This window comes from Ruditapes philippinarum, unplaced genomic scaffold (assembly GCF_026571515.1).
Source record: "Ruditapes philippinarum isolate M1 unplaced genomic scaffold, ASM2657151v2 ctg15442_1_1_1_1, whole genome shotgun sequence".
Lineage (NCBI taxonomy): Eukaryota > Metazoa > Mollusca > Bivalvia > Venerida > Veneridae > Ruditapes > Ruditapes philippinarum.
Window position 1 is genome coordinate 1 of NW_026859879.1, and position 20,976 is coordinate 20,976.

Sequence of the window (20,976 nt, forward strand, 5' to 3'; positions counted from 1 at the left end):
ATCAGCATTTCTAACTAACTGACGAGATAAAATATTCGCGAATTTCTTCTTTCGGTTCTGTTGAATTTATATCATAACCTAAAAGCTTAGCGAACATTTATTTACACGAAAATTCTCCAATTCGTGAAATTAGGGAAATAATATCTTTCGCAAAAATGTATGGTTTTACAGCATCTTTGCGATGATTCCTGATTGATGTCTCTACATGTAGCATTCTGAGACTAAAATGATGATATTCAAATGTTCGCTTTGAGTTAAAAAATATATAAAAGGATTCCAGGTACATTTTCATACATACATACATCTATTTATTCAGGCGTAGATATCCACTTCATTATAGCATAAATTTTGCAATGTAACAACCACAGTAAAAAAAAATCCAAAATTTCTTTGCCTATCTGACATAAAAACCAAAGCAACAACATATACGCAATTATCAGCAAAACCGATGTTTTAAAATACATTATAGTAATTCTCGGTTATATCGAATTCGTCGGGACCATGATTTATGTTTGCCATATCCGAGGTATCGTATAACAGATAAAAACAATATAGAGGATATTTGTTTAGTTCAGTGTAAGATCGGAATTTATTATATACTTATAAATGAAATATTGAGAAATATTGATGAAATAAAATGCGTATTTTCATTTTCCGTATTTTCACTGTAAAAATTTATTTTTCACTGCAGTGAAACATATTTTCCGTATTTTCACTGGTGTCTTGCCGGACTACTTTCTTTTAAATTCTACCAGTACACAAAATTTAAGGGAAAGTTTTTCAAATTTTATCGCAAAAAAGAGAAAAATGTACATAATAAACAGAAAATTCAAGTTTTTTCTATAAATACATGATTTATTTTCATCTTGTGGCATGAAAATTACCATATTTCACTCGTGGCTACCGCCACTCATGAAATATTTATTTTCATACCACTCGATAAAAAAAATCATGTATTTATAGAAAAAACTTGAATATCCTCTATATATTTCACCGAGTGAGCAGAAAAAGGTATATTTCACGAGTGGCTGCGCCACTCGTGAAATATGAACTTTTGGTGTTCACAAGGTGAAATATATTTTGATCTTACACTAAACTAAACAAATTTTCTTTTTATTACATGCAAAGAAAAGTTTTAAAAAGACATGAAACCTAATACTGAGTGAAAAGCGCGCCAAATGATAATACAACGTGACGTCATTTACGACATCACGTCATTAAGTTGGTACCCAGTACTGTGCACGCTGGTATTTCACTGAAACAACGTAAGGGGCTTACATTCAAAACAGTGAAATTATCAATTTTAGTGGTAATTTCACTGTTTCAAACAGTGAAATTACCAGTTTTATATCACTGATATATTTCTATAAACCACCGAAAAGCAGGTAATAAAAATATATTATATTCAACATAATTATATACCAAACATTATGCACGATTAATGGTTGGACAGCATTGTAATTTATTCTCTAATTATGATAATTTTATTTACACAAATTCTGAATAATTTATTTAATTGCTGACGTCTTGTCAATACGCACTTCAGATAATACACATCAAACTGGGGATTTTGAAATAAATGTATTGCATATCTAAAAAATGATTTTATTATCTATATAAGCAAACATTGGTGGTAAGGTAACATTACTGGTGCATGTACGTATATACGTGCGTGCGTGCGTGCGTGTATATATGTATATTTGTCGTTTTAGAGTTTACCCAGATCACACAATAATAATAATAATAATAATGATAATTATTAATAGCGAGCTCGACGAGCTGGCCCGAAGGGCCTGCTCGCAAAGCGAGCTTTACGGTAACGCGAGTACCTGCTAAGTGATGGTTTTGAAAACTTTCGTCCAAAGTACCGAATTGGACACATCGCAACTTTTCGAATTTAAAGATAACGATAAAAACTAAGGAATTCTGACTGAAAACGGATGTGTAGACTGGTCACCCGCGCACAACCATGGGAACGATAATTGGACAGGGAACCAGAACAACGGAAGCCGTCTATAAAATAACGAATGACAGTTTTAAAACGGAAAATGTAAAATGAAAATTGAAGGCGCCATTTTGTTTGAAAAATCTGATAAATAAAAACATTTTTTTGTCGAATTTTGTTGTGAAAACTATCTAGAATGAAAGAAAATGGTCTAACTAAGAAAATGAATCCGAACACCAATATCTTTTATTCAGTCGTTAACGCTGTACAGACGTTTAAAGTATTGTTTATGTGACGTCACAATGTAGCGCCAAACAGCACGTGCAAAACAATCATATCAAGTACGCTATTTTAATCGTATGTCGCAAACGTTTTAAATTTAACATTTCTTTCACTTTTAATAATCTTTATTTCGCTTGAAAAATTATAGAGTGAAATAAAATAAACAAACAAAGTTTTATCAACGTTTCCAAAACTCGTTATTCATTTAACGACAGGGGCGGAAACAAATTTAACACAGTACGTGTGCCGTCACACGCACTCGTCACTGCATTTGAAATAAAAATGAGCGATTATTTCATACTATTTCACGTTAAAAGTACATCGAGCTCGCTTTGAGGCTTTGCCTTTTTCATATTATAATAATAATAATAATAATAATAATAATAATAGATCTAATAACAACAACAATAAAAATGAATTATAATAAAATGAGCAATAATAAAATCTTTATTTCAAGAATGTAGAATGTAAATGTACAAAGTTTGAATGAAAACTATAAAGATTCCTGTTTTTGCCACCAACCCAACCCAGTCCCCCTCTTGTTTATTACATTTATATGAACGCTTCTGATATCAAAAAAGAGAAATAATTACTTTAGACGACTTTGGAAATTTGTGAGTTTTGTTCTATAGAAGACAGGCACTTTGGTTAATTTGTGTTCAATTCAACGTCATCAAAAAAGGAATATTTGCTTTTCAAATTCTTTCAAAATAATGTATCAACAAAAAGGGACTAGATTATACAGATAAAAGTATAAAATTAAGAAATGATTGTTTAAAATTTCAGCTTTTTTCTGCATCATACAGATAATTGATAAAAGAAAGCAATCTATGAAAGTTCGCTTAAACCCAACATTATTAACATTAATAATCCCCGAAAAGTATCCAAAGCTTTACAAAACTAGCGTAAACTATGTTTTCATTGATACCTAAAGTATGAATAAATAAATAAAAATAAACAAATAACGCGTTTTATTTTCTTACAATTTTACTCATCCGAAATCTAATCTATAATTTACAAGAAAAGTTGCAACAATCGGAAATACGAGAAGTTTCTTATATGAAAGACTTATCCTGAATATGGCAAAACCTCGAAAGGTACTCTACAGCAATTAAATCAAATTGAAGATCGTGAACTCACTAAGTATAACATTTCGGGGAAAATGATCTCCTTTCATAAAATGTTAACAAACCGGAAGCAGATCTACATTTTGTAACTCTAATTAAAGAGCACTTCGTGTTTTTTGTCCCACAATGCCTGACCCCAGTAAAGAACTTCCGGCCAAAGTTTTCAAAACATCCAACTCGAATATACTTGCTTTAATAATGTAATGCTCGCTTTAAGGTAAGTCCTTCTAGCACTAGAAACGGAAATAAGAACAATTGACATGAATAAGCGTTGCATCTATGAGATTGAACAGTGCAGCATTTTAACGACAACAAACTTCCCCAATCAGACAATCTACGCAGAATATTTTGTGTTAAAAAGAATCAAGTTTCTTTTTCTAAACAATAAACGTTTGTATAGGTTTTGCTATCATCAAATGGAATGATATATCAGACAAATTTATAAAGGTCAGACAAGAGTAAGGATTTAATGATATTTAACGTAAAGACCAAAGCAATTAATTGTATATTCCAGGATATTACATAACTTTTATTCTCTAACTATGACAATATCATGCAGTGATAAATGCATAGATTGTATTAAACACTCCATTAACAAGGAGGATGATCATGTTTGTGCATATTCTGTATCTCGCTGTGTTATTGGCGGCTAATGTCAAATATACGGATAGCCAAGGTATGTCGAATTATTTTCTTTACTTCTTATTTAAAATAATAAAAAAATCACGTGACAGACAGTGAATTAAATGTATGTATCCGTATTTAGAAGAATATGTCTTCAAAATTGTAAAGGCAGCGGTGGCATTGTGGTCCATGTGTTTGCCTCTCAATTGTCGAGTACTGTGATAACGACCATGTTTCATCATAAAAAAAACTTACGGTGTCACTTTAGGGTCATCGAGACACAAACACATAACTGGAAACAATGAAAACATAAAATTACGAAGTCGAATTACGAAACCACGATGGTAAGAAGTCAAAGGTACGATGATAAAAAGGTGAATGTACGATGGTGAAAAGTCGAAATAACGCAACCATGATGATGAAAACTTGATATAGTTTCGTGTTTTCACCATCGTATTCCAAAACTTTCACCACCATGGTTTGGATGTTTCGTTTTTTCGACTTTTCACTGTGTGTCTCGATGGCTCTTACTGGACACCGTAAAAACTAGTACTGGTTAGTTCCATGAAACGGACTCGAAATATGTTTGAATAACTAAATTACCATCCCCTTCGCAATCGGGTATATATATGAAATGCTAAAACTTAGCTTGATGCAATGGGGATTTAACTGTATGTCTGTATTGTGTGTTTGCAGCAAAGAAGGTTGGCGATACTCGCAAACGTCTTGTGGAGGATGTAATTTACTTTGTTACCAGCACGGGACGTGTTCACTGGACAACCAACAATGAAACAATCTTGAATCAGATTAACGCTTTAAAAGTAAGACTAAATATGATTACCGTTTATAAATTGAAATAAGAGATGATGCACCACCATCAAAATCCTTATCAACAACAACAATATCATCAACATCATCATCATCCTGATTATTATTATTATTATTATTATTTAATTATCATCATCATTATCATCATCAACATTATTAACATCAATATATTTATCTCCTACGTAGGAGTTAAACAGTCTTAAGTAGTCCTACGTAGGAATTATTAACTCCTAATTAGGTTTTTTTATATATCTCCTACGTAAAAGTTATAAAGTCCATCGAAGGAGTAATAAAGTATTACGTATAAACTCCTAAGTAGGCTTTTTTTTAATTTCCTACGTAGGAGTGATAAAGTCCTGATTAGGCCTTTTATCTCCTACGTAAGAGTTACCATTTTGTATAGAACATGTTAAATTGGAACCAGGACGCTAAATAATAAAGGCATATATTTTGTTGGAAAATTTTGATACGGAACATGTAGATATATGTTGTGATACCTCGTTTTGATTATATTGTAATTACAGGCATATTATGTAACACGTTTTTATTGTTTCTTTTCGCTATTTACAGACTTTTTTGTTTCTTTTCGCTAATTTCTGACTTTTTTTTATTCTTTTCGCTATTTACAGACTTTGCAAAGCAAAGTGTTTCAGACTGTGGACGGTTACCGTGGTTACGAAATAAATCAGAAGATTGATGGCAGTTCAAAATACTGGAAGAGGATCCCTAAATGTACGAATCCCAGCCTGGAAATAGATATCCTGAAGACCGCCGATCAGAGTGTGGTCAATAAGTACCTGAAAGCCTTGAAGATCCAGTTAGCATCGTGCCAGGCTAAACCTTGATTGCGCATGCGTGGACGATGATGATGAGTTAATTTGAAAAACGATTGATTACAATATATGTATCGATGCTCTGTGTGCGTGTGACGTCAAAAACGATTCAGACTTTATTGCTTGCTTTGCAAAACGTAAAAACGTTCTGAAATAACATTTTTAAGATAATAAAAATACATGTATTATGATACAATTGTATACGAATAAATGTGTATTTTACAATAAAATTATTCAAAAGCAGGCGACACTTATTACGTTTTTATGAGGTAGGATTTATCGTTCCCAGTTTAATTATAAATTACCCTCATTACTATTCAACATCTTAAGTTTATTATATTCCGTAGTATGGCGAATCAATGTACGATTCAACTAACTGATAAATTCATTGCATATACGTATGAAAACAATTAAAAAAAAACCTTTTTTAAAAAGAGGGCAAAAACACATCCCACGCGTGAATAACTATTTTATGACTGACATATATCAATGTTTAATAACGTTGTATGATGCCGAAATTTGACGTCAGACCTAATAAAACAATAACGAATCACTTTACAAAAATATAAAAACAGGAAAGGAGAGGGCTGTTCAAAAAATATTATTTACTTTTGTCAAAAATGTGGCAATAGGCCTTCAACTCATAAACAAAGTTGAATCAAAGATGTGTTAAGACATAACATGACTTGAAATATATTTTTTTGAGATTCGTACCATTTGGTGTACGTCTTGACTTGTGTGCAATTTTTCAGATAATTCCTTTACCCAGAATAATTTTTTATTATGCAAAAAGACCATACAATGAAAATTCCTGCAACGCTTTTCAATCAATTTGGAGCTAAGGATCGCACAAAAATTTATATTAATTTAATTCTGAGTATATTCTATATTTTCAGACTTTTCCATTTCGAATGCTTCACTTGATCTATGTAAGAATTACAAATTTTATGTTTTATGTTGTTTTACTTTAATCGGTGGATCTCCTGTAAGTATATTTTTTCATGATGTAGTTTATAGGTATACTGTGCTCCCCATGCAACATTTAAATGTATGATATAAAGAGTCCAAAAGTACATTATCTCTAATTGCTTTTGCGTATTATGCAAGTCCTCAGTATGGTATCTTATTGCCTTTGCGTATAATGGGCGTGCTCAGTATGGTCTCTTATTGCCTTTGTGTATAAAAGGTGAACTCAGTATGGTCGGTCTCTAATTGCCTTTGCGTACAGTAGGTGTGCTCAGTTTGGTATCTTATTGCCTTTGCATATAATAGGTGTGCTCAGTATGGTCTTTTATTGCTTTTGCATACAATGGGTGTGCTCAGTATGATCTCTAATTGCTTTTGCGTACAATGGGTGTGCTCAGTATGATCTCTAATTGCCTTTGCGTACAATGGGTGTGCTCAGTTTGGTCTCTTATTGTCTTTGCGTACAATGGGTGTGCTTCGTATGATCTCTAATTGCCTTTGCGTACAATAGGTGTGCTCAGTATGATCTCTTATTGCTTTTGCGTACAATGGGTGTGCTTCGTATGATCTCTTATTGCTTTTGCGTACAATAGGTGTGCTTCGTATGATCTCTAATTGCCTTTGCGTACACTGGGTGTGCTCAGTTTGATCTCTTATTGCCTTTGCGTACAATGGGTGTGCTTCGTATGATCTCTAATTGCCTTTGCGTACAATGGGTGTGCTTCGTATGATCTCTAATAGCCTTTGCGTACAATGGGTATGCTCAGTATGATCTCTAATTGTTTTTGCGTGCAATGAGTATGTCTCATATGATCTCTAATTGCCTTTGCGCACAATAGGTGTGCTTAGTATAATCTCTAAAAGTAAAAAGCAATAATTACTTGTAGTGGTCATCTTGCAACAATAAGTATCTCTATTATCAAGCACAATGGATAGTAGAAATAAAACGTAATTAAACGCTCCTTAACAAAATATCCAATAGATAAGTTAATAAGGTTATGGAAATTCGAATGAACTTTTCCAAATTCAAATCAAGGCAACACCATTACACACAAATCAACAGGTTAATGGTTTTTAAATTACATGTACACTGTACTAATATTTTGCACATATGGTAACTATGCGATTGTTCTACAGACATTTTGAACAACCCACCTTTACGCTTTGATCGCTGTGCGTGTATGCGTCAAACACGGTGAATATATATACTGTAAGTGTCACACGTTTCATTATAATTATTCAAGATGATTACTTTTACAGCAACGATCGTTGTTTTTTCTTTACTTTATAATAATGTATATACACAAACTGGATCACCCCCTAGTGATGGTTCTAACCCGCATCAAAACCATCCAGAGATAAACAAAGGTAATTTTTAAATAATAATATTAACATATTTCAAAGATAGCAACATTAATTATAAACCGGATAATGGGGTTATTTTTCTTTTCAGATTTGATGTATTAATTTATATGATAACAAAATGCATAGCGATAGAGTGGGTTTTTTTCTCTCCAATGTTTGCTGACAAAACATGCACAGTGGCTTCGTTAGTTTGTAGATATTTATTTCATTTAATTGTTTCTATGGTAAATTGTCGATTTTTATGCCTACATCCGATATATTTTCAAATTTTAAAAATATTATCACGACAGATTGACCTAACAAACATTTTCAATATTTATCAAGCATGTACATTATTTGGAATGAAGATTTATGTTCATGCACTTTTGAATCGAAATTTTGATAATTTCATATTGATTTTTTTTGTCAATTTCAATTTCAGTTCGCAATGAGCATTATGAAATCAGTGTAATGAAAGACTTAGTCCCAACAGATATATGGAGTATAGAAGTGAAAGATAGACCGAACACTGATCCTGTTAAAAATATATCAATAGCCATAGACAGGTGGACACATATGGCAAAAGCCCCTGTAAGTAAAAACAATCTACCTTTTTCTGTTTATATATATTTCTACAGACATAAATCTGTTAAATATTATGCTGTTTTATCTCTAAGCACGTGGTTGGCAACAGTTGCTACCCATGCGATCATCATCAGTGCAGGACTAGATCATCAGTGCCGTTCAGTCATAGACAGCACTTTTTGCTAGTCAGTCCACACAATGTACATGACATGTTTTAAAAATTTCTTAAAAATGCTGAATGGTATTATCTATCTATACTGAAAGATGGACAAGTCAAAAAATATATCGACTCGTGTCAGATAATATCGTATGGACCCGAAGTTGCTTTCGTCTTCTTTCGACAGTTTTCGTTATACCTATTTTAGTACATTTTTGTCACGTGAGAGGGAGTTTTCCATTGACGTCATTCTTCTAAAAAAATTCCAAAATGGCGGCTCGCATTTCATATAAAGGTCCGTAGTGGAACTAACTGTATATAATTTTTGTTTCAGGGATCTACAACTTTTGAAGGCAACGGTTATCAAGGGTTAAAGATCAAACATTTCATCAATGGTAACTTCTTGCATGAATTTAACCTGGCGATATGCAGTAACAACCTCCCATTGGCCATAGTTCATTATACAATGCCGGCAGACAGACAAAACCAAAGTCAACTTAAAGCGGATTTTAAAAAAGCAGTGGACAATAAATGCCGAAAATCTCCTTAGACAGTGAAAAAAACTTGAAATTTAAATATGAAATGGAAGGATAGTGTTCTTAAAATTTGACAAACTTTGTGATACAAATTCAAGAGGAACACCAGCCAGTTATTCAGTTGATATTTTAAAACATGAAGATATGTTTAAGAATCCGACATGTTTTGACAGCAATTGTCAAATACTGGCAATATTTAATAAAATTTAATTTATTAAAATTAATTTTCTAAAAAGTTACTGAAATAAGTTTCTATATATTTTTACAGTAATTATGTATAAAAAATTTGTCAAGCGATGTTCAGATAAAACAGTATTTCAAAGTGATTTGAAAGACCCTGGATGAAAGGAGTTCCGTTCACTGAGGTCTAAGAAAAAAGTAAATACATTTTGTAATTGAAAAAAATAAAGACAAAAAAGACAAAAACCGAAAAACAGTACAAATGTAGAATGTAGAATTTATTACTATGGAAAAACAGAAAAACAGTACAAATGTAGAATGTAGAATTTATTACTATGGAAAAACAGAGTAAGCGAATGGTCTGAAATTTGCCTCACATACTATTGGTATAACCTCACATCAAGTGGTATATAACAATATCGACGATAGAATATTTCCAGTCCCGTCATGGAAAAAACTTAAGTCGAGAACCTTTAATAAAAAAAAATGATATAAAAACAGAATAATATGTTTTATTCACCATAATATGTTTCCGTTGTTTTAATTTTGATTAAATGAACATATCATAATGTCAACTGTTCAAATAAAGTAGGAAGCTTATATGGTATGTGTTTACTTTAAAGCATACGTGTATACCATATCACGTGTTACGTAAAAGGCATAAACAGCGTGAAATAGCATGACATTGATATTCTTCAGATTATACATGATACTGATGGGAAATATCTTAAAGATATTCTAAAAACGAACTTCTGATACATTGTTATTGTATATGTTCTTTTGTCAAAAGCAAAATTTCAATAAATAATAAAAAACTCTTTTTCTTGTTGGATTTTATTTGTTATATAGATCTATGATATTGTTTTAAATAAAATGAAAATATTGGAACACTTTAATGGCCCTAGTCTCATCACCATTCACTTTTCACGTCTTTTATGCAAAGTCCAAATTTTGAAGCATAAAAAACACCCTTATCGGTGAGTACAACATTTTTGTGTTAAAGACAACTGCAAAACTTAAGGAACCCGGTGCATACCAAACAGTGATAGCTACATACACATAAGGGGTCGGGTGGGGGAGGGTAACGTCGCACCAACAAAGTAGAAGTAATGAGGCGTTTTCCCAGCTTTTCTGGTGCAGGAAGACATAAGAACGCTAAGATGAAGTACGTGGCAAGTCCATACTGCATTATTTCAGGCATGACTAGGCACACGTGAAGAGCCATCGACGTTCCATAAGCTAAACCATGCATTGTTTCAAATAAATCCCATGGAATACTTTTTTTATTCTGACATGTCCATATGATTACGGCTTTAACATTTACTCATGTCACAAGTGTTTATCAAATGTCTGTTAAAGGGGAAATCCCTAAAGAGCATGCAATGGAAATCAAAAAGGTGAAAAAAAAAAATAATTAGTTCGTCCCTGAGAACAGCATACTCCTGGCCTCCCTCCCCCGGCACCGGCTTTAGCAGTATACAATTTTTCAACACAAATAAGTACTAAAATGATCAGAAAACAAAACATTTACAACGAACGCCGAGATAAAATACGGGGCAAATCCACAATGTACATCTATACAGTCAAGCCTAAGCCTATTCACTAAGTTTTAGCCTTCTCAAGTCCGGACACATTCATCATACAAATTTAGGACGGAGAGGCTTAAAAGCAGCATGGCTGAAATCTAAAAGAATTTTCTAAAACGCGAAACAATTTCCTCCGGCGCAGAAATGATGCGCAATCACGCCGGAACTATGTTGAGGCAAAATCAAAATATAATAAAACAAAACGCAAACACAAAAGGCTATACGCTATAAGAGAGGGCCGAAAGATAGCAAATATGGCTAAATCAGAACCAAAACAATTTTGGAAAGTGATTAAAAAACAATATAATAAAAAAATAATCAAGTATAAATAATCTTACTGCAAACGACTTGCATGAACATTTTAGTACTCTTTTTGTTCACCGAACAGAGAACAAAACTTTAATATACCCGATCAAGATGATTTTCTCGATAATGATATCACAGAAATAGAGATTAGAAATGCTGTATTTTCACAAAACAATGGGAAAAGCCCCGGTAATGATATGCTCATTGCAGAAATTTTAAATATTCATATGATTTAATATCACCTTATTTACTAAAATTATTCAATAGAATGCTTAATAATGCGGAATATCCAAGATGTTGGGGTGAAAGTATAATATCACCTATATTTAAAGGGGGAGATTTAAATGACCCTAAAAACTTTAGAGGTATAACGTTAAGCAATGTTATGAGTAAGATATACTCACAGATTTTATTAAATAGATTAACCAAGTGGGCAGAAATAAACGAAAAAATAAACGAAACGCAGTTTGGGTTCCAAAAAGGGAAGTCTACAATTGACTGTATATTTATATTGTATTATATTATTGCAAAGACACTTATTGAAAATACGAAGTTATTTTGCATTTTTGCAGATTATGAAAAGACGTATGTTGAAATTGACAGAATTAAACTTTGGCAAAAATTGATTGAAGAAAAAAGTAAGTTCAAAATTAGTATTATCATTAAAGGCAATGTATTCCTCGGTAAAATGTTGCGTACGATATAAAAATGAAACATCCGGGTGGTTTGATTCGGGCGTAGGTCTAAAACAAGGCTGTCCGAGCTCCAGCTTATTGTTCTTATTCTTCGTCAATGACGTCACAACAAATATAAATACAAATATAAATGGTATATTTACAATAGAAGATGTCAAACTTTTTTTTACTCATGTTCGCGGACGACGCAGTACTGTTCGCACAAGATCCCGCAACACTGCAAAGTATGCTCAATGATTTAAAAAATTACTGTAACACATGGGGATTAACGATTAACTCCAAAAAAACAAAGGCAATGATTTTCGAAAAGGGTCGCCATACTAGTTATAAATTCTATCTTAATAACACTGAAATTGAAATCGTTACATCATTTAAATACCTAGGAACACATCTGTTTAAAAATAACAACTGGAACAGAACTCAAAAACGATTAGCACAACATGCAGCTTACTCTATGCATAATTTATTCATTGTTATTAATCAAATAGATTTACCCATTAAAGATAAATGCAATTATTCGATAGCTTGGTAGCGCCAGTGTTAAATTATTCTGCAGAAGTATGGGGCTTTCATGACGGTCAAAAATATTGGAGAAAATTCATACTAAATTTTGTAGAAAAATATTAGGAGTAAAACAATCTACTAACTTAGACTGTCTATACGGAGAATTGGGTAGATTACCGATGAAAGTTATTCGAAAGTCAATTATTCTTAAATTTTGGGTAAAAATTCTAAAATCACCCGATAGCCATATCATAAAGTTAAATATACAATATGCTCCGAAATGATACTGAAAATAATTTATCCTATAATGGAAATAATTGGGCATTCAACATTAGAGAAATGTTAAACCAGTTAGGCATGACTGATTTGTGTGCTTAACCAAAATACTGACATAATAAATTTGACACAAATTAAACAGCGTATACACGATAATTTTACAACAGTCGTGGTATTCACGCATATAACAACACAAAAACTGTGCTCATACTCTCTATTTAAAACATGATTTCGTGTGTGAAAAATATTTAAATGAAATTTCAAAGCTAAATTTAGAATAACCTTATGCAGACTAAGAACCTCGTCACATGATTTAAAAATAAAAACTGTCGGTACATTAATGCACTAGACAAGATAGAATTTGTACAAATTGTAATATGCGAATGGTCGAAAATGAATATCATTTTCTTTTGGTTTGTCCCAAAACACACAGAAATTAGGAATAAATATTTAAAACATTATTACTGTAGATGGCCTTCATTAAAGAAAATTTGAAAATTTATTATTAACAAAGTCATCTAAAGAATTAATTGGTTTAGGCAAATATGTTATTTTGCATCGTGTAATAGACAGAGAAATTAAATTCTTTTTATACTTCCCGTGCTAACTTTTATGTACTTTTTATATTTGAACTTGTATCACTGTTAACATTATATATACTTTATGGCTATAATGTTGTTATAACATTTATGCAAATAAAATGTTGTTGTTGTTGTTGAAATCTATAGATGCTTTCTAATAATCTGGATAGTTAAAAATATTTAATTCTTATTCAATATCAAATTAAATTGTGCATTTCGTAAACATTACATTTGTCCATTATTTTTTTAAGTTTAGAAAAATATAAATATCTATCCTCAATTATAATATATTATTAATTTACTGCAAACTCTTTATGTCAAATATATACCTTAAAACGTTTGTATTAATTCCTTATTCGTACATCAAAGGGCTTAACGTAAAATAAGCTATTTTAAAGGCACATTATGCCTGAGAAAAAATAGAATTTTACGTCTTTTGAAGGGGCAAACATGAATATCATAATGTTTAAAAAATGGTTTTAGAGAAGGTTAGATGCTTGTAACTTGAAGAAAGTAGGAGAAATGTAATATAATTTGTCATAAAAGTAGCCAAATGTAAACAAAATAGTATTTTTGACATCCATGCATAATACAAATTTACTAAACTGTACTTATTGCCAAAAAGCAGCAGACGAAAAAGATGATTCCGTCAATAATTAACATTTTCAATACTATAAAAGTACACGATAACCAAAATAAAAGACCCTTTGAGAAACGTATAATCTTTTCTGAGGTATAATGGGCCTTTAGTACTAAAAATATACTTTTTTTGCAAATAGAACGATTTAGATAAATGCGAAGAGAAACGTTTTCAAGGAATTAGCATTTATGAATAATTAAAATTCACTTCACAAACGCATAAAAAATAAACAAGGCTCTATAAAACTTCACTCAGTTGTCAAACAATAGGCAATAAATTCTCTAATTTTGATGAAAATTAGCATTTAACACATCTAACAGAAAGCCGGAATGAACCTACGTTTTGTATGGTGTGACATGTCTCATCAAAAGGGTAAAAAACAACAACGTCAACTTGTTGTGTCTTTGATCACGGATTTATATTAAAATAATGATCCGTGCTGTTATGTTTAGATAATCTGCATCAGGAAATAATCCTAACACAAACTTTTCTTTGTTTTTGTTTTTTGTCAGCCACATTTTGAATCATTTTCGGTTACTGAGAATAATCGTGTTTTGTCTTTTCTTTTGCCGGACCTCAGCTGTTTTTATTGAAATAAAGTTTGTTACATACTCACGCTTGCTAAACAAATGTAGATGCTGTTGGCAAGTACGAAACCTGGGGCAAAGAATAATAAGGTTATTCTTTGTGCCAGATGATATACATGTACATGATGCGATATTACATTGATTTATATATAGAAGATATTAAAATGGTGTAGAACAAAATATTACCATTCATCATTTAATTGTTCATACTAAATCACTTAGAACTTTATATTAACATAGTTTTCGAACAATATTCTATAAGAAAATCTAAATGCTACATTTCAGTTGTTTTTTTTATCAATATTTTATATTAATATGGAAAATGTGCCCATTACAGACCAATTCACTTTAATTCTTTATTTTTTGTCTTTAAAAATGCTGATGTTTGTTTAACAATCAGATATTTCGTGTCTCATTTAACAAACTATATATAGAAAGGAAACAATGCAATCTTGCTTGACAATAACAAATGACTTTTATTCTCAAGAATAAAATTCAGCCCATTAATGTCATAACATGCTATAAAATTTATATTTTGCTTGCATATTCATTATTCTTTCTATGAATAGATTAAAAAACGGCGGTGCAAATTTGTACTTCACGAACAAACACTGCGTTCATGAAGTGCGATTTTATTTCAAAATTTATATACAGTGGTAACAGAGTAATTTCCCTTTATAGTCAATACTGTATGGGAAAATGAGATATAATGAAATCAAACTGCAAGACACTGGCCATATGCATTTATATAGAAATGAGATAGTTTGAAATTAATTTTTATACCCAACGTTTACAGATTTGAAAGGAAATATCATGACAAAGAAACAAATATTTACTAACAACATCGTTTATTATATACTTATAAATGAAATATTGAGTAATATTGATGAAATAAAATGTGTATTTTCAGTTTCCGTATTTTCACTGAAAATTTTTTATTTTTCACTGCAGTGAAACATATTTTCCGTATTTTCACTGGTGTCTTGCCGGACTACTTTCTTTTAAACTCTGCCTGTACACAAAATTTAAGGGAAAGTCTTTCAAATTTTAATGTCAAAAATGAGAAAAATGTATATAATAAACAGAAAATTCAAGTTTTTTTCATAAATACATGATGTATTTTCATCTTGTGGCATGAAAATTACCATGTTTCACTCGTGGCTACCGCCACTCATGAAATATTTATTTTCATACCACTCGATGAAAATAAATCATGTATTTATAGAAAAAACTTGAATATCCTAGCTCTATATAGGCCTACAGTAATGTTGATAATAATAAAAACTTTGTACTAGTATACATGACAAATCTAAAATCTTATTTTCAAAGTATATACACATAAATAACTAAATTAGTAAATCGGCGAAAAAAAGAAGGGGAAAAAACGGAAAAAATAACAGTCCGATAACCTTTGACTTGTTGCAATAATACATGTATTGGTCTCCTTGGACAAAAGCGTGAGCAATGGTTCAAACATTATCATTCTTTGTGAAGCGTTAATTAATGCATATTACATGTATAATGTACATGTATAATGCACAGAAGAAATCAGACAGACATATAGACAGACGGACAGACAGATATCGACAAAGTAACAAGACAGCGAATGAAAGAAAATTTAAAGTTTAAGAAAAATGAATTGCAGCTTAAGACAGAACTGCAACCTGTTTGACTTCATCGGTACAAGATGAGAAAATTCTTTTTTTTCTGTCTTCAACAAAATTTCATAAATCCTACGGTTTATGCACAGCTACTATTAAAATGTTCAAATCGACAGTTTCTGACAAGCATTTGACAGTCTAGACAAAAATAATGATGTTATTTCATAGGGAGAATGTCGTTACAGCATAACTGTTACTGCTGGAGAGAAAAAAAATCTATTGCTTTTATTTTACTTACTGTTTCCGGCTGGAGTTACATTTGACCCCATTGTTGGCGTGTTGTTACGAGCTGTTGCCGATGCCCCTGTAAGTATCTCAAAATGTTTTCTTATGTACCTGCATAACGTTCGCCAACGAAACATCAAATTTTCCTTGTACCGTATGTACACTGCAATAAAAATGTCCATTTATGACAAAAGAACATCAATCACGGAAACTGAACATAGACACATCAACAAGATTGGTCTGGTTGACGTGAAACGCCTACTTGGCTTTGACAAGCGTAAGGAGGGTTGTCTCAAAAGTAAGCCTTTTCTCTTTATTTTTTTAAAGTAATGAATAAACAATAAAAAAGACGTGTATCATTAAGCTTTATCAAATACTTTCAGTCAGCAATTAAAGTTTAAAATCGTGTCCTTATGAAATATGAAAATGAAGTAGTTCTCCTTATGACACCATGTAAATAAAGACGTTTTCCTTATAATTGTGCAAATGAAGTAGTTTACCATGCATATAAATTGGTTTATTATGAAATCATGCAAATGAAATTGAGCATTCAAACAAAGTAGTTTTTCATATGAACGCATGCTAACAAACTACACTTGTAGTTTTCCTTATGAAAGCATGTATTTATAGTAGTTTTCCCTATGAAAGCATGCTCCAAAAGAAGTTTGCCTTACGAAGTCATGAAAATGAAGTAGTTTTCCTTGTGAAGGTATGCATATAAAGAGGTTTCCCTTTTAAAATAGTTTTCCTTATGAAATCATGCACACGAACAAATGACGAAGTTCATCAAGAATCCAATATGACTTAAGTTCAGATTTGCTTTAGTTTAGAACATGAAATAAATCAAAAGTAAATCAAGTCGACAATTTATTGCTGTGATTAGCCAATTTCAACAATATCATAGCAAATGAAAATAATTTCTTAAGAAGTTAGTACGTTTTGTTATATTTCTCTGTACCTAATGATAGTTTGTGAAACAACAAATCGAATGAAAACAATTGAAGCATGCACTCAGAATTATCAATACGTTTCTGTATAATAAATGAGTAGAATATGAAGTCAAGTCAAGTCAATTCAAGGTTTATTTATAATTCGGAAGGTATCTGCCTTTTTCAATACAAACATAAATTTACATATGGCAAACACACACATTGGTAAATATGACAAAAGAAAAACACTGCATTGAATAAATTTAATAATAAGAAAACACATATTGTGTATGACATATGGTAAACACACACAATGACAATAATAACAATAAAAAACGCTGTATTAAATTAATTTAATACATAGCAAAACACATATTGTATTTGATTTCACTTGTTTTTTAAATTTCAAATAAACATATTTGAGCATCGTTTAAGCGGTCGGTAAACTAGCAGAGTTTGTGTCGCCTATATTAGCAGATATGCTTTTCTTTAAAACTGAAAATTAAAAACGAAATGTACAATTCCAAAAGCAAAATGTACAATTCCAAAAGCAAAATGTTTTATTCTTAAAACAAAATGTACAATTATAAAAGCAAAATGTACAATTACAAAAGCAAAATGTACAATTCCAAAAGCAAAATGTACTATTCCTAAAGCAACGGAAATGTACTATTTCAAACACTGTCCTTGTGATAAAGGAATCAGATTTACTTTTTAAAATGTATTTTTGTGTAGAGGAAACTTTATAGTTTTTTTCCACTCTAAAATACAGGAATTACAGACTTTGTAAATGACCCTTGTTTAACAGATGTTGTTGTTATGAAATTAAACAATCTTTTGAAAATGTTTGATGTTAATTTTTTATGTAATTTTCTTTTTACTTTTTTACTTTTACAGATTTTTGAACGCCCATTTTTTTTTCAAGAAAACTTGAACAAACAATAACAAAACTGTTATGTGTTATGGGAAGAAGGAGCACCAAAAATTAGAGATTATTTATATATGAACACTAAAATCTAAATTGGAACGGTAAGCGGTTTTTAATTTTGAGTCCTTATTCATGCCATTCACTGTAATGGAACAGGATCGTATACATGTTTAATTCCTAACGAACAATTTGTCCTGCTACCTTTGAAAATCACGCTGATTTTGTAAGATATCATCATTCAATGCCTTTTTGTACTTCAACATTCAATCTTGCTTTATCATTTATACAGACTAAATAAAACTAAGTTAATGAGTTTATAATTTTACTCTCATTAATTTTCTTAATGATATTTTTTGTCTATAAAATTGAATTTATGCGAATTGTTATTCTTGCCAAGTTAGCAATAAAGTACTTTTATTATTACTTTATTCATTTTTTTATTAAATGTAAATGAATTAATGAAATGTTATCCGCTTTTTCGTTTTAAGCAGCCCTTTCGCATAAATAACGAAGGTTCTTTCTTTATCCAGCAAAACTACATGTCATATTTTCTAACTACTTTTGATACACCCCTCCTCCTCTTTTCAGTTTAATCTGGACTATCTCACAGCCGTACAATCAAATTCAGTAAAATTGTGAAAAGATGGCCTATGCCTGGATTATATGCCTAGTTCTAGCTTGTATATGTGCAAGAGGTGAAGCCGGACCTAAACATGGACACTCGCACTCGCATCCTCACAGCCATCCCCGTAAGTATTTGTTTTAAGTATTTTGTACTTATTCCAGACTTAATCAATCTTAAGACTTAACATTTTTTTTACTGAAAATACCAAATCATGCTTGCTTCCTTTTTAGTTATGTTGAAAGTTGTCAGTTTTCTGCAGCCTATTTCAAGAAGATTTTGCACACCATTTTACAATTTGACGGAACTAGTAATAATAAATGAATAATTTAGATCTCTTACATTCATTGAACAATCGTACACCGGCGTATATTAAGTCCTTTCAAAGTGAAGGTACTAATTATTATAATCAAACAAGTTAGCATTGTTTTTATGGCAAATGCCGAGTTTTCCGAATGAGTTTCTTGGTTAGCAGTGGGTGACCAACATGATTGACGTGTTGGCTTCAATTAGACACGGCAACAAATGTAAGCATCGTTTAGGATTCGAACTTAAAAAGACAAACTATATCCCTGTAGATATTGTACTAACTTTAGAACCGATTAAAATATTTTAACATGCAACTTATTAGTTATATTTTAAGTATGTTTTTTTTTATCTGCCTCTCGATTTTGAGAGATAGGTTAAAAGCATACATTAAGGCAAACACTATTTTATTGGCTCTTTTCTTCCATTGATCGGTAGATAGTTTATATCACTGTGTATATAAAAACAAAATGATGAAAAAAATGCAGAATTGACCATCTTCCGTAGAACTTAAAACGCCATGTCAGCCCATAAAGTTAGATTGTTTTCACATAGATTCATAAATCGACGTCATAAAACGTCAGTCATAATTATAATAATTTATGTAAAATACTCATTATTTTTAACAATTCAAGGTATTTTGTCATATCTTACTCATTATTTTAACGATTCGACGCATTTTGTCATCTACTGTTTATCTATCATTCCGTTGCAGACGACACAAACCAGGCTGTAGATGAAACAGAGGAATGGAACATTACGCTGGCCGTAAAGTCTGGATCAGAAGACTACAACTGGGTGATTACCATGGAAGACCGTAAAAGAAGCAAAAATGTCGCCCTGATTGCCAAAGCACTTGACTGGTATACCAACAATAAAGTAAGAATCTATGTAGCGGGTTTTTTTGTTTACAATTCAAAGTGACCGTCAACGTATTAAAGTTGCTTGTAATAATTGATCTCTTCACTTAATTAATACATATAGCTGTACATCTTTCAGTTGCACGTCTGTAACATGAACAATGCAATGATGGTCGCCTTTTGCATAATTTTCAGTAACCAATGTTTTTATCTTAAATAAAACACTTTTGACACAATAACTAGAATGGCAATTTTTATCATTGCATTTAATCGCCAATAGTTTGTTTTCTCTTAATGGGTTGTTACGTTACACCATGAATGTTAAAGTCAAATAGTGATTTTACAGCTTTCCTGGTGGAGAAAAGATCCCAGGCGTTCCACAATGTATTATTTTAGGCATAAGCGGGCATCTGAGTAGAGCCATCGACCTTCTGGAATCAATAGTCCCTGGCGAAATTCGAACCTACAGCAGTGAAAGTTTAGTTTTTTAACCGTTTTAATGGTTATGCGATTTTACAGGAAGGAAAAAAACTTGAAGATGTACTCTGACAATATTATAATTTAACAGTAATCTTTTTTTATTACAGATGTCAAAGGACAAGCAACTATCCCCAAGCAGTGGTTATAAAGGCTATGAGATATATCGGGCCATAAAAGGAGGAGTTCCAAAGACCACCATCTTACCTAGATGTACTCTTCCAACCCTGGAGAAGTTCCTCTTGCTTGAAACAGCACCGGAACTTACTGTCAGTGCCTATCACAAAAACATTACCGAATGTTCAATACAGATGTGTAAATTCAACAAAAACAAGACCCCGAACGAATGTTTCGAAAAGGCAGCCCCTTTAAAACTACCAAAGAAT

The 20,976-nt window shown here is 31.5% G+C and overlaps 3 protein-coding genes across 3 annotated transcripts; all 3 read left to right on the top strand.

The window, feature by feature from the left end:
• The first annotated feature begins 3,858 nt into the window (after positions 1-3,858).
• Positions 3,859-5,884, top strand: LOC132758180 (uncharacterized). The gene is made up of 3 exons (XM_060749728.1): positions 3,859-4,030; positions 4,675-4,799; positions 5,436-5,884. Exons 1-3 carry the CDS (start codon positions 3,958-3,960, stop codon positions 5,649-5,651), a joined length of 414 nt encoding a protein of 137 aa, XP_060605711.1. The 5' UTR covers positions 3,859-3,957; the 3' UTR covers positions 5,652-5,884.
• Positions 5,885-7,808: 1,924 nt separating this feature from the next.
• Positions 7,809-10,005, top strand: LOC132758178 (uncharacterized). The gene is made up of 3 exons (XM_060749726.1): positions 7,809-7,973; positions 8,392-8,540; positions 9,026-10,005. Exons 1-3 carry the CDS (start codon positions 7,850-7,852, stop codon positions 9,239-9,241), a joined length of 489 nt encoding a protein of 162 aa, XP_060605709.1. The 5' UTR covers positions 7,809-7,849; the 3' UTR covers positions 9,242-10,005.
• An 8,280-nt stretch (positions 10,006-18,285) lies between these two features.
• LOC132758179 (uncharacterized) lies at positions 18,286-20,976 on the top strand (the record flags this gene model as incomplete). The annotated part of the gene is given in 4 exon segments (XM_060749727.1): positions 18,286-18,426; positions 18,914-19,074; positions 19,969-20,132; positions 20,701-20,976. Coding segments are annotated over 3 exon segments (546 nt in total), but the record flags the coding sequence as incomplete, so codon positions are not given.

What these genes read in the sequence shown, in the direction of transcription:
- LOC132758180 (XM_060749728.1), top strand. Translation starts at nt 3,958, where the DNA reads ATGATCATGTTTGTGCATATTCTGTATCTCGCTGTGTTATTGGCGGCT. An exon ending in CAAATATACGGATAGCCAAG is followed by an intron (nt 4,031 to 4,674) that starts GTATGTCGAATT and finishes GTGTGTTTGCAG; the next exon opens with CAAAGAAGGTTGGCGATACT. An exon ending in ATCAGATTAACGCTTTAAAA is followed by an intron (nt 4,800 to 5,435) that starts GTAAGACTAAAT and finishes CGCTATTTACAG; the next exon opens with ACTTTGCAAAGCAAAGTGTT.
- LOC132758178 (XM_060749726.1), top strand. Translation starts at nt 7,850, where the DNA reads ATGATTACTTTTACAGCAACGATCGTTGTTTTTTCTTTACTTTATAAT. An exon ending in CCATCCAGAGATAAACAAAG is followed by an intron (nt 7,974 to 8,391) that starts GTAATTTTTAAA and finishes TTTCAATTTCAG; the next exon opens with TTCGCAATGAGCATTATGAA. An exon ending in CACATATGGCAAAAGCCCCT is followed by an intron (nt 8,541 to 9,025) that starts GTAAGTAAAAAC and finishes TTTTTGTTTCAG; the next exon opens with GGATCTACAACTTTTGAAGG.